The sequence below is a fragment of the Silurus meridionalis genome, chromosome 13 (assembly GCF_014805685.1).
Source record: "Silurus meridionalis isolate SWU-2019-XX chromosome 13, ASM1480568v1, whole genome shotgun sequence".
NCBI classification, from domain to species: domain Eukaryota; kingdom Metazoa; phylum Chordata; class Actinopteri; order Siluriformes; family Siluridae; genus Silurus; species Silurus meridionalis.
In genome coordinates, this window is record NC_060896.1 from 4574561 (window position 1) to 4593745 (window position 19185).

General features: G+C 37.3%; 1 protein-coding gene across 3 annotated transcripts in view; it reads left to right on the forward strand.

The window, feature by feature from the left end:
• The first annotated feature begins 88 nt into the window (after positions 1-88).
• LOC124395520 (leucine-rich repeat-containing protein 49) overlaps positions 89-19185 on the forward strand; it is a 44905-nt gene continuing 25808 nt past the window's right edge. The window contains exons 1-8 of one of the 3 annotated variants that reach the window (XM_046864069.1): positions 89-202; positions 4097-4164; positions 4258-4330; positions 4441-4632; positions 5608-5710; positions 8054-8257; positions 11416-11482; positions 14601-14744. In XM_046864069.1, the coding sequence (XP_046720025.1) occupies positions 4297-4330; positions 4441-4632; positions 5608-5710; positions 8054-8257; positions 11416-11482; positions 14601-14744 (744 nt within the window). In that variant the 5' untranslated portion in view covers positions 89-202; positions 4097-4164; positions 4258-4296. Of the gene's footprint in view, positions 203-264; positions 2489-4096; positions 4165-4257; positions 4331-4440; positions 4633-5607; positions 5711-8053; positions 8258-11415; positions 11483-14600; positions 14745-19185 lie in introns of those variants that run through there. The other 2 variants (XM_046864068.1, XM_046864070.1) reach the window with 2 other exon arrangements.

Genomic DNA, 19185 nt, shown 5'->3' on the forward strand with positions numbered 1-19185 from the left:
TTCGACTTTTTCTTTTACTCGTTTATTATTGTTTTTTTTTTTCTTCTGCATTGATGTTACAGGAGCCTGGCATTTCTTTCTGGTGCTTATGACTTATATAGGGTTTGAACCTCCTGCTAATTTCACCTGAACGCAATTAAACAATTAGGAGGCAGAAGGTGCAGCAATTAAACAGTCCGACCCACTTCTCATCTTAAGCCAGGTGGTTAAGAGGCTTTTCCACTCACTCCACTGGGGTTGTGATGGGATTTGCTTATGGGGCATGGAGAAAATAAGGGTGCAAACTTGTGCACAGAAAAAAAGAAAAAATGGTGCATCAGTATAAACCAGTGGTAACAGCAGGAAGATGAGAAATCAGGCCACAGCATGTAGTGTGGTAGATGTTTTACATGTTGCAACACAATTTCCTTTGTAGTCCAAATTCCAACATTGAGCAAAAATTAGATCATATAAGCAACACATCATGCAGCCTAATCTATAGATCTATAGGGACCGGCTGTGGCTCAGGGTTGAGACGTGTCATTGACGAGTCCTTCTGCACAGTTAAGAAGGCAGTCTGTGGTACGTCACTTCAACCCTGTGACGAGAATGCTGATGATGTGCAAATGCAAAGCCGTCTGGCGAAGGGGGGGACAATTTGAAAGACAATTTGCATGGCATTAAATGTGACAAGCATAATTGTATTATTCTGTATGAAGACAATTAGTGCCCTATATTCCTCTCTGCATGCTGTCAATGCTTGATGAGATGACAGGCCTACAGAGATGCATTTTTGTTTTGCAATCCGGTGCCACTCCTCATGCAAACTAATGACATCATGCTGTTTTTGTACCTATGGGCTGCTCCTGCACTTGCTGTCCTTCTCTACAAGCTCTCGTACTGCTTGAGCCTTATGGCTTGTTCTTAGCCTGTTTTTCTGACCTTCTTTAGCCATGCTTTTGCTTCTTTTGTGTTTAAATCTTCCATTTGATGGCGTGCTGCTTGGATACATGTTGCAGCACCACACCCCCCTCCCTGTCTCTGACTCAGTCAGGATATTTATAGACAGACTCCTGCACCCTGGCGAGTAAAGACAGACCAAGTCCTCGTGCGTTATGCACAAATAGAAGCAGTGGCTAATCAATACCTAGGCTCGCTAGACGGGTAATTATTCTACCCATATTCTAGGAATAGCAAAAGCACAATAATACCCTATTTATTTGTCATTATCGTGGCAAAATACAAGGAATAATGCACTTCAGGATGTGCTGTTATAATGGCCGGGTGGTGTGAAGCTGAGTAGATTATTTTTCGAGTAACGCCACATTGTGTCGACTTTGATTATCGTTATATGACAGTAATTTGCAAATTGTTGCAATTTTCAGTTTAGTAGCGAACAGCGTGGTACTGTTTTGAGCTACATTTCGTGCCGTGAAACATCTACGAGACGAGTCAGGACCCGTTTATCACTTGCTATAGCAGCTATAAATGCTTGTTCCCTCATCAGTCTCTCTTCTTTGTTTCTGTCACATTGAATACACACGTTTTATTGGACGACACGTGCAGCAACAAAACTGCTGAACCTTCTGACCAATCAGATTCACGAATTCTACTGCGTTCTGTTATTCTATAATGCACTAGACAGACTGACAGATAGATAGATAGATAGATAGATAGATAGATAGATAGATAGATAGATAGATAGATAGATTGATAGATTGATAGATTGATTGATCTTTCAAATTTGTGTGTTAACATAATGTTTATTTCTTTGTTTGGAAATATGCGATAGAATAATTCTCATTGTCCTTCAGCTACATTCTTCCATGTCAGTAACAATAAACTCCGATAAAGTAAATAAACACAAATAATCATGTTCATGCTTGACTACGATAAATAAGTAACCCATAATATTAACTTTAAACACAATGCTAACACACTACACTTGAAAATAACTCTGTAGCATAGGGTTATAGTGTTATCTAATGTTGTAGTCATTTTATATTTGTACAATTAACTAAGATGACTAAATACAGAAAAAGTTATCCCAACATTTAATACAATTTAAACGCCCTCCCAGAAGTCTTCCTCGGAACCATTTATTGCGTCCGTTCTGCTATCCGGAACCTTTTGTATGTGACACGGGATGTGATTGTAACTAATAATGAATGATGGTTACTACGGAGACGAATAAACAGAGGCGCTGCTCTGATTACAGCACTGAGAGCTTCCGTGTGTTTCATTTAGAATTATAAACGTAGATACGTTTTTTATTTTATTATTACTATTAATAATAATAATAATAATAATAATAATAATAATGATAATAAACGCGACGAGTTTGCATCTGACACGCATTTAAAACGTAAATAAACACGAAAAGTTCAGAGCCGGAAGTTTGGTAGGAGATAAGTGTAATTATCATTTTATTTTCTTTTATTTTTTGGTGGACATGAGGGCTCATCAACAACACGGACGCGAAACCCAAGGACACTTTCTTACACCCACGGTAAAAAATAAAATAGATAGATAAATGGATGGATGAATGAGTGAGTGAGTGAGTGGATGGGTTGTGAAAGGAGGGGTGTCACGCTTTTAGATAGATAGATAGATAGATAGATAGATAGATAGATAGATAGATAGATAGATAGATAGATAGATAGATAGATAGATAGATAGATAGATAGATAGATAGATAGATAGATAGATAGATAGATAGATAGATGAGTGATAGGGTGGATGGATGGTGTAAGGAGAGGTGTCACGCTTTTAATAAGAATGAATGATAGATAGATAGATAGATAGATAGATAGATAGATAGATAGATAGATGATAGATAGATAGATAGATAGATAGATAGATAGATGAGTGATAGGGTGGATGGATGGTGTAAGGAGGGGTGTCACGCTTTTAATAAGAATGAATGAATGATAGATAGATAGATAGATAGATAGATAGATAGATAGATAGATAGATAGATAGATAGATAGATAGATAGATAGAAAGACAGGCAGAAGTGTTGAACATGAGTCAAATGGCTGAGTCAGAGTCACAGAAATGAACAATATGAACAGCCGATTTTATCTCGAGAAACTGTTTGTGCCAATCATTCCCACATGCTCTTCTTCATTTTCCCCATGGAACAAGCGGGCTACAGAACATTACAGTACATGCTTTCCCCAAAACAAATCTGACTAAATAAATAATGCAGTTTATCTCCTGTGTTCTGGTTACTGTTCACTAATAGGCCTACTGAGCTCTGTCTTCAGCTCATCTTCACTGCAGGCAGCTGAGACTGTGGAAATGAACTAACATGGTGTTTTTGGAAAACAAAAGAATCACACAAAAAAATCTGTTGCTCTTAGTGGTCTTTCTTTCTTTTTATTATTTTCAACATTGTACAATAATACTGAAGGAATCCAAACAATTAAAGAACACATATGGAATTATGTAGTAAACAAAAAGTGTTAAAAAAAAAAAACCTGCAGAATTTGTTTGATACTTTAAATATTAGTTTGGCGAACTATGTCTCCAAAACTATCAACTGCTACAATGAAACAGGCTCCTATAAATAGCTCTATTAGTGCAATGTACAAATCCATATTATGGCAAGAAACACACAAAAGTAAAGAGAAAAAACAGTCCATCATTACTTTAAGAAATGAAAGTCAGTCATTCTGGAAAAATCCTTAAAAAAAGACCTTTAAATGAAACCCCAAGTGTCTTTGTTAGATGTATAGAGGATGAGCGGAAGGTCTAAATCCAACTGAGATGGTTTTAAGACTGGAGAGTGAAGGAGAAGCAGCTAACAAGTACTCAACACCTGTAGGAACTCCTTCAAGATTGTTTGAGAACTTTTCCTACCTTCATAAATCTGACTGAGAGATATTCTGGCTTATTTAGTGTTTATTTTTTTTTCAGTACATAATTCCATATTTGTTGTTATCATTTCAATGACTTCACTGTTATTATACAATTTTTTAAACGGTAAAGAAAAACCTGTGAATAATAAGGTGTGTCCTTGAAAAGGGTTCCTTTCGACCCAAGTAGAACATATATTTATACAGTCAGAGAATATTTGTATCCAGGTGTATTTTATCATGTTTCCATTCTACAGGTAAACAGCTACAAGATGCATTTAGCGGAGTGAAATCCATTCAGTCAGAAAAACTCATCCCCAGGCCTGTATGTTCGATGGTATTTAGTCTGTGAGCAAGACCATGGTTAATAATGATCACATATCCACCTTGTCCTTATCCACTCTTATTTACTTCACAGCTTGACATACGGTTTCCAAATGACTTCACAAAAACCAACATGGACGCCTTCAAAGCTACTCCATCGAGGCAAGGTATTCGCAGTCTCAGCACTCACTCACTGGATACACTGAATGAATTAAACAAGATCTCAAGAATTGCTAGTGTTATGAGTTTCCCTTCCTAACACACGCTCTTTGTGCAGACTCCAGGCTGGCTATGTATGGTAAAACTCTCCACATACCAGTCCTGGGTTTCACGAAAGCGTCCCCAGGGGCGGCGCACGCCCTAACGCCCCCTCCAGTGACTATCAAGAGGGGGAAAGGAAAGCGAGTCAACCACAGCGCCGAGCTCACCTACACACACAGCAAGGCCCCGGTGGTCTTAAGCCCAGTCGGTGAGAACTCTTGTGTGAACCTGAACGAGAAACAGTCTTGCACACATCATAACTGTATGTACAGTGTAGGAGTAGGAATAGTTGCTAATGTCAGCTAAAGAGATACTTATTTCAAATTGACTTAAAATACATATATTTGGACACCTGAGTTCTCCAGCCATGTGTGTTCTCCTATGTTGGAGATGCACAATTGTATACAATGTCTCTGGATGTGCTATTTTTTTCTTCTCTTAAACTAGAAGACCTAAAACCTGTTTCAGCATTACAATGCCCCTGTGCACAAAGTGGAAGATCTCCTACTTTTGAGCTCAAATCCTTTTAAACACATTTGGGATGAATTGAAACACTGACCGCACCCCAGGTCTTCTCATCTCAGCCTACATCAGTATCTGATTTTTCTAACACCCTCATATGGCTGAATAAAAACAAATCTACACAAGTACCACGTAAATCCTCAGGTGTCCACAACCTTTGGTCCATAAAGTGTGGAGCTCTGTCCTGAGGACTTTTTGTGGGGTTGAAAACCTGAAGTTTGTGGTAGAAAGTGGTAGCTCAGTGGTTAAAGCTCTGATCATAAGGTCAGGAGTTTAAGCACAAGTATCACCAATCTGCCACTCTTGGGGCCCTTGAGCAAGGCCCTTAACCCTCTGTGTTCCAGGGTGCTAAAGCGTATGCTGACCCTGTGCTGTGACAAGAAACAATTTCAATAAACAAACAAACAAACTCAGAATTGTTACAAAGCGATTTAAACCTTGGACTTCATTCGCAAATGTGAAATCCTTTCGAAAACACCACGTATCATTTTTACACCTGTTTACATGCAGAATCCGTCATTCAAGTCCCTGTGATACTGTGTGTGTTAATTAAGACATAAACCGCACTACTATCAGAGCTGCAGTTATAGAAAATTCATCACCATTTCCTTAATTCAACACACATTATGTCAATAACAGCGTGATCGACATTTTCCTGCAGGTGATCCAGTGGCACCGAATAACAGATCTGCTGCGGGTTTTCCAGTGGACTTCTCCTGCAGGAATGACAATCCTGTCATCCTGGATCGTCTGGACTTCGATCGGTAGGTTGTTCAGTCGACTTTTGATCTCAATGTGTTTATATATGTTTCTCGCAGGCTTTAAACCGAGACAGGCACGGATTTATCCTCATTTACATCCCTTTTCCGCTCACGTGTAACATACAGCCGTCACACGTGCAGGAACGTGACAAATAGTAACATAACTGAGAGTTCTTTATGAATATCAAGGACAAAAGCATGTTCCATTCTTTTTAATGGAAGTGTAATTATAGGGTGAAAAGGCAGAGGTGGTATTAATATTAGATGTTTATCCATAAGGGAAACGCTTTGACACGGTAGAGGAACAAACAGTGTATAATCAGATAATCACGGCTCTCAGAGTCATTTCTGTGAATAATATATGGCTGAAAAGCAAAGCCTTGAAAAGGGTTATTTCAACAGAAAAAACATGGTTGATATGATTGTGGTTAGGATGCGGCGCTCTTCTCATTAGGGTTGCACAAGCCAGTGCACTCTTAGTGCCGGTCCCAAGTTTGGATAAATGGGGAGGGTTGCGTTAGGAAGGGCATCCAGTGTAAAAACGTGCAAAATCAAACATGCTGATCATGAATACGGATGATCCGCTGTGGCGCCCCCTACTGGGAGAAGCCGAAAGCGGTATGATGAAGTTGAATATTTAGAGAAGGAGTCTCCAGTGCGAAGCTGCGATTTTGCATTTTGCCCACAAGTAATTTTTTTGTTGTGTTTTGTTTTGTTATGATTGACATTTAAAAAGAGATATAGATTCTTCTGAAGAAATGCTCGGTTATAGTTGGGAGAATACCGTATAAGCGAGGAAACAAACTTTATTCCTGGACTTTCCTTAATGGACAAAAAGCTGTTATTTAATACATAAACACGGCAGATTTCTGGGGTATAAACTGACTTGCTGTAAATAAACAGATTTCGGTTTCAAAAGGTTGGTAACCCCTGGTCTAGAGTATAATAGCCATCAGGTCTTTGATTTAAGATTCAACAGTTTATTTTCACATTTACAGTAAACAGACTAACACTGTACAATGAAATTTATAACCTGTGAATCCTTCAGCGGCCTATGATATATACATTAGAAAGGAAATAAACGGGGGACATAAATGGAATTAGATTTAAATTACAAACTTACAAAATGACTGTAGTGCAAATGCAAGAAAAGAAAGAAGGGGGAAAACAGCAAATATAAAGTGTGCAGCATGCAACATGCCATGCAAATGGTCATAATGTTATACCTGGTCGGTGTATACAGAGTGCATACAGTGTGCAATGTAAACACGAAAGACGTCCTTGTGCAAAGTCCTGCGAAGGTAAATTCAGTAGTTGTCCATGTTGTTATTCACATTGTAAAGGGATGTTTTTGTGTATGTGCAGAGTATTGAGTTTCGGTAACTGATTGATAAACCTGCATAAGCAATTAATTAATTAAGCAATTAAATACTATATTCTGTGCTTGGTAAGACTTCTAATAAATTCCCAGGCTCTATATAGATTATCATACATTTCATGTGAAAATATGTAGTTCAAATAAATGCAGCAAGACTTCACTAGAATTGCACCAGTTCATTGTAATACAGTTCCACAATCACATTGTGTAATTGGGCTGCATTTTTTTTTCATGCGTCCGCAGTACACATGTAATGCCTCTGGTGTTCTGTGAGTGATTAAAGCTCTTTGTGAGTTGAAGTAGGTGCACTGTAGGTGGTGGAGGAAACAATAAACCTGCGCAGTGCTCCTGTGCAGCAGAACCAAACACAATCCGACTCATTAGTTAATGATCGACGAAATTCAGGTATTAGCCAAAAGGGGGCAGCAAAGTTCCTGAAAAGATTTATGACTCTTTCATGGATTTTTTTGTGTTTTTTCAAACTCATTAGTAAGTAGATTTAATAGATTACAGTACATTAAAAGGACGTTTAATGTTATTTACACAGTTAAAGAGTTGGATTCCAATGCTAAACATGGTTAAAGTTTCAATAAATGATGTGGACGTATGGCAGAGTATGTCTGTGCCAAATACTCTCCTTTTGGGTTTGTATAAGCTTCAGAATATCTTTGGTTCTCTTCATGACATCATGATGTGCCCATGCTTTTATGGGCACTTTTCTCAGAAGAGCGTGCACACAGCAAACAGAACAAAAAAAAGAGCACATCCATCAACCTGCTAAAAAAATATACCTCAAATTGGCCACGTCCGATTAACAAATAATTACATTGTCATCTCATTGAATTCATCACAGCTCTGGTGGGGAGTTTATGGCAAAACTGTGATTATGAAATTATATATGTATGAATGTATGTGTGTGTGTGTGTGTGTGTGTGTGTGTGTGTGTGTGTGTGTGTGTGTTTGTGTAGTCGTGGCCTGATGGAATTGCCAAACCTGGTAGGAATGAATAAGCTCCGCTTCCTCAACCTGCAGCACAACCTGATCTCTCACCTCCCACACCTGTCTCACCTACGACACCTCGTCTTCCTCGATCTCTACGACAACCACTTGATTGACATGACGGCCGTATCCCCTCTTTGCTCCCTTAGGGTGCTTATGCTCGGCAAGAACAGGTGTGTACAAGCGAATTGAACAAGCCTGCATGTTGACTGATCAAAAGCAAATACTTGTATATACAACGCTATGCATTTACCGTTGATGCTGTAAACATCCTTGTTGATGCTGATGTCATGTGATGTACTCTGGGTCCCGACGTTTGAGTCACAGGATGTGTGTAACATGGCCTGGAACTGAAGATGAGTTTAAATAAAGACTAATAAATACAACCCCAATTCCCAAAAATATTTTAAGATATTCTCAGATGGTCCCTCTCCTCTTTAGTCCGGAGGACCCACTGTCCATGGTTTCCAAAAAGAAATGAAGATTTCAACTCATCTGACCACAGAGAAGTTTTCCACTTCACCTCAGTACATTTGAAATGACCCTCTGGCCCAGAGAGGATGGCAGCGTTTCTGCGTAATCTTCACGCATGCCTTCTTTATTGCATGATAGAGATTTAACCTGAATATGTGGATTTATGGCGAACTGAGTTCACAGACAATGATTTCTGGAGGAGTTATTGAGCCCATGTAATGATTTCCATTACAGAATCATCACCGTTTTAAATGCAGTGTCGCCTGAGGGCCCGAAGATCACGGCCATCCAATAATGATTTTCACCCTTGTTCCACATCTTGTAGAAACAGTCTTTCACAGATTGGTGAAGCTCTACCCAACTATATTTCTGAGAGCCTCTGCTTTTTTAGACTATTTATACCCAATCATCTTATTGACCTGTTCTCCACTAACCTTATTAGTCGCAAAATATTTCTCACACTGTTTAATTTTAAAAACCCTTACATTTTCCAGACTTTCGTTGCCCCCTCCCAACTTTTTTGAGACATAAAATGTAAATAGAATATGGGTTTATGAGGTTTGAAAATCACTGTACTCTGTTTTTGTTTATATTTTACACACATTTTTGGAATTGGATTTGCAGTAGCTCCTTCCAGTTGTAAACATTTCGGCTATAGTTCATTCCTTCTGTTCGTCACTAATAAAAGTGGGCAGGTATACAATTTACACATCTATATCAGACATGCTGTTCTGGAATGTGATAATGTCATCAACAATTAAAGCCTAATTTACAGCCTGCTTAACCCCTTACTGAACCTCGGCACAGATAAAATCCTCCCCTGTCGTTCACGTTGTTTGAAGTCATTAACTAAATGTCGTTAAATGCCACTGAGATATAATTGCACAGGTCTGCCCTTTTGCCTCCTGGGCTACAAACTGGGACCTTGTTCTGTCTGTGCCACTAAGCTGCCAGCTATGCCATATAATGAATGCACATAGTAGTGTTGAGTTTCTGCTGGCATTTCCTCTCCATTGAAATGCTTCTCCCATCTACACACTTCATACAAAGGACAGTCCTGTCTAGGCATAGCAGCCGTCTGACCTCAAAATGCCAGTGTACTCACTCCATCTACACTGTTTTTCTAACTCAGCATTCCGAAAACATTCATTCGGTCAAATTTCTTAAAAAGACAACTTAGGAAAACTGAAAAAAATTTAATAAAATTTCAATCATTAAAGAAAAAAAAAAAAAAAAAATATATATTGTATATATATATATATATATATTTTTTTTTTTTAATGATTGAAATTTTATATATATTTATATATATATATATATATATATATATATATATATATATATATATATATATATATATATATATATATATATATATATATATTTTTTTTTCCCCTTTAGTTTTTGAAGAATTTTTCTTCAAAGAAATTTTAATATATATTTATATATATATATATATATATATATATATATATATTTTTTTTTTTTTTTTTAATTCATTAATTAATTAATTAATTTTTTGTTTGTTTGCTTGTTTGTGTGAATCTCAGTTACGTGGTAGCGTTTTAAGATCTGACTACCCCCAAAAGTCAACACAGAAATACTTGCATTGGAAGCTTAAAGCATTAGACTTTGGAAACCCGAAGTTTGTGAGTTCAAATCCCAGCCACACCAAGTTACCACTCTTGGGCCCCTGAGCCTGGCCCTTAACCCCATAGCTGCTCAGTTTGATGAATGAGATTAATGTAAGTCTCTCTGTATAAGGGCGTCTGCCAAATGCCAGAAATGTTAATGAAGATCATGATAGACCCCTTTCACCACCATGATCTTTACAGGAGGCCAAGGCAAGTTTAGAAAACACTTCCATGCATGGTAACATTTATATTATACAATTTTATTTATAATACATTTTATTTTATAATTGATATATAATAAATATGATATAATTGATTTATAATAAAGTTTTTCTGCATCAGCAAAGTATACTATATAGCTAAATGTTTTTGACCCCGTGTTTGTACACACATACTGTATGTGCTCGGTGAATAATCTGATTCATGATTTATTTCACATTTACTGTTACAATAAAGTTCACTCTTCTCTTCTGGGAAGACTTTTCATCAGATTTTGGAATGTGGCTATACGGATTTGTGATCATTCAGTTTTAAGAGCTTTTTTTTAGATCAGGCACTGGAGTTGAATGAGAAGGTCTGAGGTACAGACTGCGATCTGAACAGGACATTCAGTGTCTTACATTTAGAGGATAGAGGGTTCGAAAAACAGTGATTAATATGTTAATCTGGTCGTATGAGAGAAATCATTCTCCTAGATGATTACATAAGAAATTCCTCTTATTTCTCTTTTTGTCTAGTTTTGTGCATGACTTCCCTTTTCCTCCTTGCTGTTCTATGGTTTTAAGTTTGCTTGTAATTGTTAATTAGTTTAAGATCAGAGTCTTGTACAGGATATTATGTTATCTTAGAGCTCTATTTGTGCACAGGGACATTGTCGTGCTGGAACAGATTTGGGCATCTTAGTTCCAGTGAAGGGCAAATTGTATAGCTACAGAATACAAAAACATTGTATACAATTGTGTGCTTTTAACTTTGTGCCAACATTTTGGGGAGGAAATATATATTTTAGTGATGGTCAAGTGTCCACATACTTTTGGGCAAATAGTGTATGTTGGCAGAAAGATGTGTATAGTTGCAAAGATATCCAGCAGGGAACACACACACACACACACACACACACACACACACACACACACACACACACACACACACACACACGCACACACACACACACCACACACACACACATATATATAACTTGCACTTCTCTCTTGTTCTTTCAGGATTCAGAGGGTATGTGGTCTGGACAGCCTGAAAAAGCTTGATGTGCTGGACTTGCATAAAAACCAGGTGATTGAGTTTAATGTTCCACCTGCAGTTAGTCTGAGTACGTGACATTTAACGACTTTAGCTCCGTGTTCCCGGATGCCGTTCGAGCAGGGCAGTGCTGATTGGCTGCTCGGCAGCGATGTCGTGCCTTGAGGAAGTGTTCGCATGCTGAGGACTCCAGCAGAGGCGTAATAACCGACCTGAACCCAGACCATCTTTCAGAATGGCCCTGATTAAAGGCTCAGAACAGCAGTGGGCCTTTAATTGTCTTTCATTTCATCAGTTCTTAACAATGTTATGTGTAATGTCAGGGTTGGTTCAGTGTTGACAAGTTCCAGCAGGAGTTCCTTTTTAATCAGCTAACAAGAGCTGTAACAGCTATGAATATTGACTGAGTAATGCATTGTTTTACAAAGTTGTATTCATGTTGTTATTGTTCATGCAGATTTAACGCAGCAGATCATCTGTCTACATACCACTTTGCTTCTTTCAAACCAACTACCTGCATGTCTTCTCTCAGAACATCCATAAATCTCCTTCTTGGCTTTCCTCTTTTCCTCCTAAATTCTTACCCGTATACCCCATGTATATCTCAATCGTGCTGGGTCACTTTAATTATATTAATCTGGCATTATGAGAGAAATTTAATGGTTCTTAAAGAAAAAAAATAATTAATAATAAAACAATATAAAGACCAAACACAAATGTGATACATATTCTTTGATGTCTGATCAGCTTTTTTGTTGATATTATCAGCTTCTCTTTTTCTTCAGAAGTCCAGTGAACATTCAGAACCACATCCATTTTCTTCTAGGCTCCAGAGTTTACCCAGGCTTTTAATAATTCTTTAATGATTGGACAGTGATGTGATCGTGCAGAGAAAGATACCATTCAGACTAAGGGAACAGGAAGTAGATCTAGAGGAAGTTTGCATGTTCTTTGTGTGAACACCACAAACAGTTTCACTCTGTTGCTGGTTGTCTTTTTCACCTACTTTCTCTTTTGGTCTAGTTTTGTGCCTGACTTCCTGTTTCCCTCCTGTTTTAACTACTTGCTGATGAGCGAGCCCTTGGCGACTGTGGTGAAGGAAAAAAATCTCGAGACGGCATAAGGAAGAAACCTTGAGAGGAACCAGTTTTAAGAGGGAAACCCATCCTCATCTGGGTTGCACCGAATGTCCATGTATTGCAGATATACTGTACGATTTTGCAGGGTGCAGTGATGATGATCAGAAAAAAACTGTAGTCTTGAGTCAATGTAGCAGACTGTTGACATTAACTACAGTCCAAATCCATCCTCAAAGCTCCCGTTCTTACTCTGGAATTTCATGGAACCACCCAAGGCGTTGATGAGAAACCGTCCCCAGCTGCACAGAGTGCCCTCCAAAAGAAGAGAACACTATCTAGAGGCAGGCCTGGACGAAGTGGGAAGATCTGTGCTCTCACGCTCAGTCTGTCTCTCTGCAGCTGATTGTCTGAAAATTAGATTGAGTGCTTTTAATTTAAGCACCAATCACAAAGTTGCCATTAAATGAACTCCATGTGTTTCCTTCATAAAAATTCATCCTTTTTTATCAGAATTAAAGTCCTCCTGGGTGAATTCTGACTCAACTGACACTAAGGAATTGTCTTTTCGCATTCATAACAGCTGAAAAAACCCAATAAGACATTATTATATAAAGAAATACAATACTCCCATAAGCACCAGGAGGTCTCTTTAGCATTTAAACGATCTCTATTTCCTGACCACAGTCTGTACTTAAAACTACAATCCGCATGCAACGGCTGATTCCTAAACATCAGAAGAGCTCGGATTACGCATGAGTGTTTACATGGTTGTTTTGGAGACTGTCAAGAGCATTTTTTGGCACATCTCATGCTTTCTCATGACGATTAGATTCATGTGTTTTTTTAACATCTCATTCCACCTTTAGTCCTTATTTTCTATTATAATAAGATCCACTCTTCTGGGAAATATGTTCAACTAGATTTTGGAGTGTGCTTAAGGAGATTCATGCTCAAAATAATAATAACTTAAAATTGAGATTTGTTCATTTTGCTAAACAAATTCCAAGATGCAAGTCAGTAAAATTGTTTTGATCCAAACAACGCTATTATTAACCAAATCCTGGAATCCCTGACCACTAACCCAACCCACTAACTAATGTTCAGCTTATGCGATATGGACAAAAATTTTGTGGAAAAGTTTGTATGTGCTTTTTGAACATACTGTAACATTCTACATTTAATCCCCATTTGCTGTTAGGATAAGCTCCGCTCTTATAGGAAGATCTACTAGATTTTGTGGAGATTTGTGAGATTTTATTTAACCACAAGGGTGTTAGTAAAGTCCTGGGGTGCATCAGCATTCCAATTAACCTCAAATGTGCTCAGTAGGGTTAAGGTTAGAGCTCTATAGCAGGAGATCCCCCTCTCCAACCCATGCAAACCATATGTTTATGGAGCTGGCTTGTGCACAGGGTTATTGTCCTGCTGGAACAAGTTCGGGTCTCCTAGTTCAAATAAAGGGAAAATGTAATGTTACTGCATCCAAAGACGTCCTATACAATTGTGTGCCTTTAAATTTGTGATAACAGTTCAGGAAAAAACAATATATGGCTGAGATTTCATTCGGTTCTGACAATGTTCTTATTTTGGAAATTATTGAAATAACTTGCTGGTGGTGTCCAAAATGGGTTTTTGTCAGCAGTGAACTAAAACTACAGCTTTAAACCTTAAATAAATCCTGGGATAGAAATGTAGACTGAAGAAGTAGACCAATTTCTGTAAAAGATTTTGCTAAAATATAAAAATCGAGAGTTAATAAGAAAAACAATTATATATGAAGGTGAAAATGGCAAACATTAAAACCAAATCTACTACAAATTCAGTATATTTGCAGGATTCTGCTACATAAATAATCCCAGTATTCATTATTACATTATGTAACCATCAGACACTAAACTGAGGTCATGGAATCTTAATGTTCTCAGTTTGCGGTCATAATTTATGTAGTCATGGGTAATGTGCTTGTTTATTGCTGAGATCTAAAGATAATCAACAGAAGCGAGTCAGTGCTCCAGATGTAGCACCTTTAAAAATCACAAGCTTTGTTCATTGTCCAACTCTTTTGCTTGTAGATCAATCGGATCGAAAACGTGTCTCACCTGGAAGAACTCCGAGTGCTAAACCTAGCAGGAAACTGCATCTCCAGGGTGGAGAATCTGCAGGGTCTGGAATCTCTGATCGAGCTCGACCTCAGACACAACCGCATCACGTCTGTAGTGAGTACTGAAAAACAAACACACACATTGTGCTATATTTTTGCTTTATACAATCTCCTGACATTCAGGGACAAGCGACAGTTTCATAGTTTTGATATATTTATTTATGAAGCAGACGATTTTATTAAACTGCAGAAAAATCCAGCTGCAACTTTCCTAATAAATGTTAGATGCAGAGAAAAACAACAAGCTACAGATAAACTTATTGACATGGGTTTTTATCCAAACCAGCATGAAATAGATTTGTTGTTTGGGTGAGATATATATATATATATATATATATATATATATATATATATATACACACACACACACACACACACACACACACACACACACACACACTGACCAGCCATAACATTAAAACCAATGTCAGGTGACATGAATAGCATTAATCATCTCGCTACAATGGTGCAAATGACATGGGTGGGATTTATTATATACTCAGTACTTGATATAGTATAGAGAGAAAGAGAGAGAGAGAGAGAGAGAGAGAGAGAGAGAGAGAGAGAGAGAGAGAGAGAGAGAGAGAGAGAGAGAGAGAGAGAGAAATTGTAATTATTTGTTTTGAAAAGATAAAATTTGCCACCAGATTTTTCAGGTTGTTTTCCCTGAACATTTTTAGGGTGTTTTTGAGGTTCTAGTTTGAAGATCTCTGCAAAATAGTTTTCTATCTTACAAAGTTCAAAATAGAACCTTTACAAAGATCTGGAACCAGTAACCATAAACAGAATCTCTGAGAACTGATATCGAAGGTATTCTTGTATATATATATATATATATATATATATATATATATATATATATATATATATATATATATATATATATATATATCTCAACCTCGATACTTACGTTTCATGACCCCTCGTTAGTAACAAAAAATCGCGAGGTTTTGACTCACCCTTGCGACCCAGTAACGCCACATTAAATCGATTTAAATGGTTACTGTACAGTATGTTACTTTATAACATTACATTATTTATGACTAAATTCACAATACTTCATGTAAATAAAATAAAATACTTGTACAATACAGTAATTACAGTACTTAAGTTAATAAAAAAAATGTTACTCCGAGCTTTCGAGATTTTTCGAGGTCTATCGAGGTCACGAGTATTGAGGTTCCATTGTGTGTGTGTGTATATATATATAAACACAAGTTTATACTTTATATTTTTGTTATTGATTTTATCGTATATATCTATCTCTATTTACATGTTGACAGTCATAACAAGCATTTCACTACATGACGTACTCTGTATGAATGTGTATGTGACAAATAAAATCAGATTTGCCTTAATTTGCAGTTGAATGTAATGTTGTTCATGTTCATGTATTGTGATGAAAAGAAACTCACTGAAACTGCATTCATTCATTCAGTCTGTTGTGTTGAAAGCAGCATTTTCGCTGATTACTGCTTTCTTTTTAAACACATTCACGTCTGTGTCTCCTTTTGCACAATAGTGTGTGTTTGGAAAACATTAGGTTTGTGTTTAGTGATGTGTTGAAAATCTTGCTTTAATTCTGTGGGCTTATTTGCTGTTGAATTATGTCAGTATATATAAGTAACATATTGGTAGCTATAGATCATTAGATCATGCTTTCAGGATAGAATGTTAAGGCGTTGGACCAGCACCACCAAGCTCTTACTCCTGGGCCTTTGAGAAAGACCTTTAATACTGAACTACTTATAGGCACTAACATCAATTTATTGACCAATTTCAAATTTCAAAATGTTTTTGGGATAATTTCCATTGTAAAAAACGCTATACAAATAAAACCGAATTGAATATTAACCATTTTAAAACAGAACCACTGTCAGAGCTGCTGTAATGGAATTTTCTGACCAATCAGAATGAACATTATAAATAGATTAACAGACCATACAATGTGCTGTCATTTATTTATATGTATTCAGTATACTGATGGAATGATTATATATAATATAATTGACTGGATTCTTAAATCTGACTCGATTCTTGGCTTTGATCAACAGATACTTGACAGGTTCATTAAACCGATTTACAGTCTTTTAGTTCTTGCTCCAGTGGATTTGCTTTGACGCTAGGTTTTTCTTCTCTTTTCATCAGGTTATTATCTCGTTTGTACAAACCACTTTGACAAGAACAGAAAACTGTGCCATGACTGAAATATAGAAGTCCTAAATGTATAAACAGCAGTGGTGCTTCAGACGGTTCTGACTTGCCCAATCAGGACTTATATCATATTATGATATTATATTAAGTCCTCATACACTGGGATTTGTAAAGAAAGCATTTCTCTATTGTACTTGGACATGTCACAGCTGTCATTCCTCTTTTCAGACTGGATTTAATTGAATAGTCAAGCAGGGAAAGAATTGCGTATACGGATGAGACTTAACTCGATTCAAAGACTGTTATTCCCTCACTGGATGATTTCACTCTGGAGACAACTCCGTCGGTGTTTTCTGCTCGGGTGCCTTTCTCAGGATTGGTGAAATTTTTGGCTGGCGCCATATCAGCTGAGTGATGATGTCATCAGCTGCTAAATATAGACATTCATCAAATAAAAGAGAAAGACAGCCGGATAGATGCATTGGGCTTTTTCTTTAATCGGTGACGTCATACGTGAGAATATGCGTTCTGAGATTTATAGTTTGCTTTGGTAAATTCTGAGAAGCATCTGAAACATGAAGTGTGTGTCTTTGGTTCTCTAGTTCTATTAGTGTGTATTGTAGTGCCATCATGTCCTTTAGACACATGTGTCCTCTTGTGTGATCGATAAATCTATTTATGTAACAGAGCAGACACGGCTCTAGAGGTCGTCAGGCGCATGACATCACCCTGAAACAGACCCAAGCATGAAGCTTTGGTGCTATAAGTTATAAAACTGTCATCACAAAGATCTTAATCTGTAATCGTTATCCAGGAGCCAACAGTCATTACGAGCGATTCACAGGGTTGATTAGGGATGCGGTTTTTACTTTCTGGGTTATTAGAAGTGTTGATAGGATCAGCATTTGGAGCTGAAATCAAATGATTAATGACACTGATATATTTCTTTCAGTGAGATTTGGCTAACTAGTCTGGGTATAACATCTTAAAAGAAAATAAACTGGGAAGTAAAACCAAGTGTCTCAGGCATATATATATATATATATATATGTATGCGGCAAGTCACAAATAAGCACCGAAATCCACCCTGATGCACACATCCGGCAATTAAAACCGTCCGTGTGGAAACATAGCAAAAGTTCTGTTTGGTGTCCTGATGATGTACCTAATTTAAGACACCATAATTAACTAATTACTTTAAAAGAATATTAAGAATTTTAAGAATATTTTGTCTTCATGCTCTATGTTGAGTTTGGTTTCACTAATAATAAACATACATTTGCATAAAACATCAATATTTGTCCATGTTCATGTTGATTAGAGCAGTGGTCCCCAACCTTTTTTGCACCACGGACCGGTTTAATGTCCGACAATATTTTCACGGACCGGCATTTAAGGTGTGGCGGATAAATACAACAAAATAAAATTATACGACCATAAAAACAGGTATTTTCTAAATATAATAATAAACGTGAATCCACTGTGTTGTTTTTTGTTCATTTTGCTCGCTTGGGGGTTTGAATTTAGCGGTAATGTATTATGTGTTAGCGGCCAGAGCCCCTTTAAGAAGGTAGCGGACGGAGGTATGTCATGTGACTGAGGCATCATGACATGTATCAAGAGTGAGTCATAGACACATGTGGAGGAGAAAATCCAGTCATTTTCCAAAATAAAACATCGTTCAGAATCAGATAATAAATAAAACAGAAATCATGTAAGTTATGTAATCTTTCTGTGCGTACCGGTACCAATTGACCCACGGACCGGTGCCGGTCCGTGGCCCGGGGGTTGGGGTCCCACTGGATTAGAGTATTTAAAACTTGAAAAGTATTAGTTTAAGGTACATTTAGAACAGATACAAAATGTGCGATTAAGTTGTGATTAATCGTTGGTTAACTAAATCGTGCAATTAATCACGATTAAATATTTTAATCGAATTAACAGCTCCAATACACACACACACGCACACACTCACACACACACACACACACACACACACACACACTCACACACACACATATCATACATGAACATACAAGATATTTACTCACTCACAACTACTAGATACACTATAATAATACTACATAATAATATTAATAATAATAATCATAATAATGATAATAATGATAATAATAAGTAGTCACTTATTCCTTCTTAAGATGTGCTATATTTCATTCAGGTGCTCATGCAATTAGTTCATGCTGGAGGTAGTAATTATAAGATGTTTAATGATATTGCATGCACTTCTGGCAATCACACAAAGCCCGATAGGTATGTAGGTGCCAACGTGAGCCAAGAAAACATTCCCTACACAGTTACACAACAGAAACCAGCTTCATCTC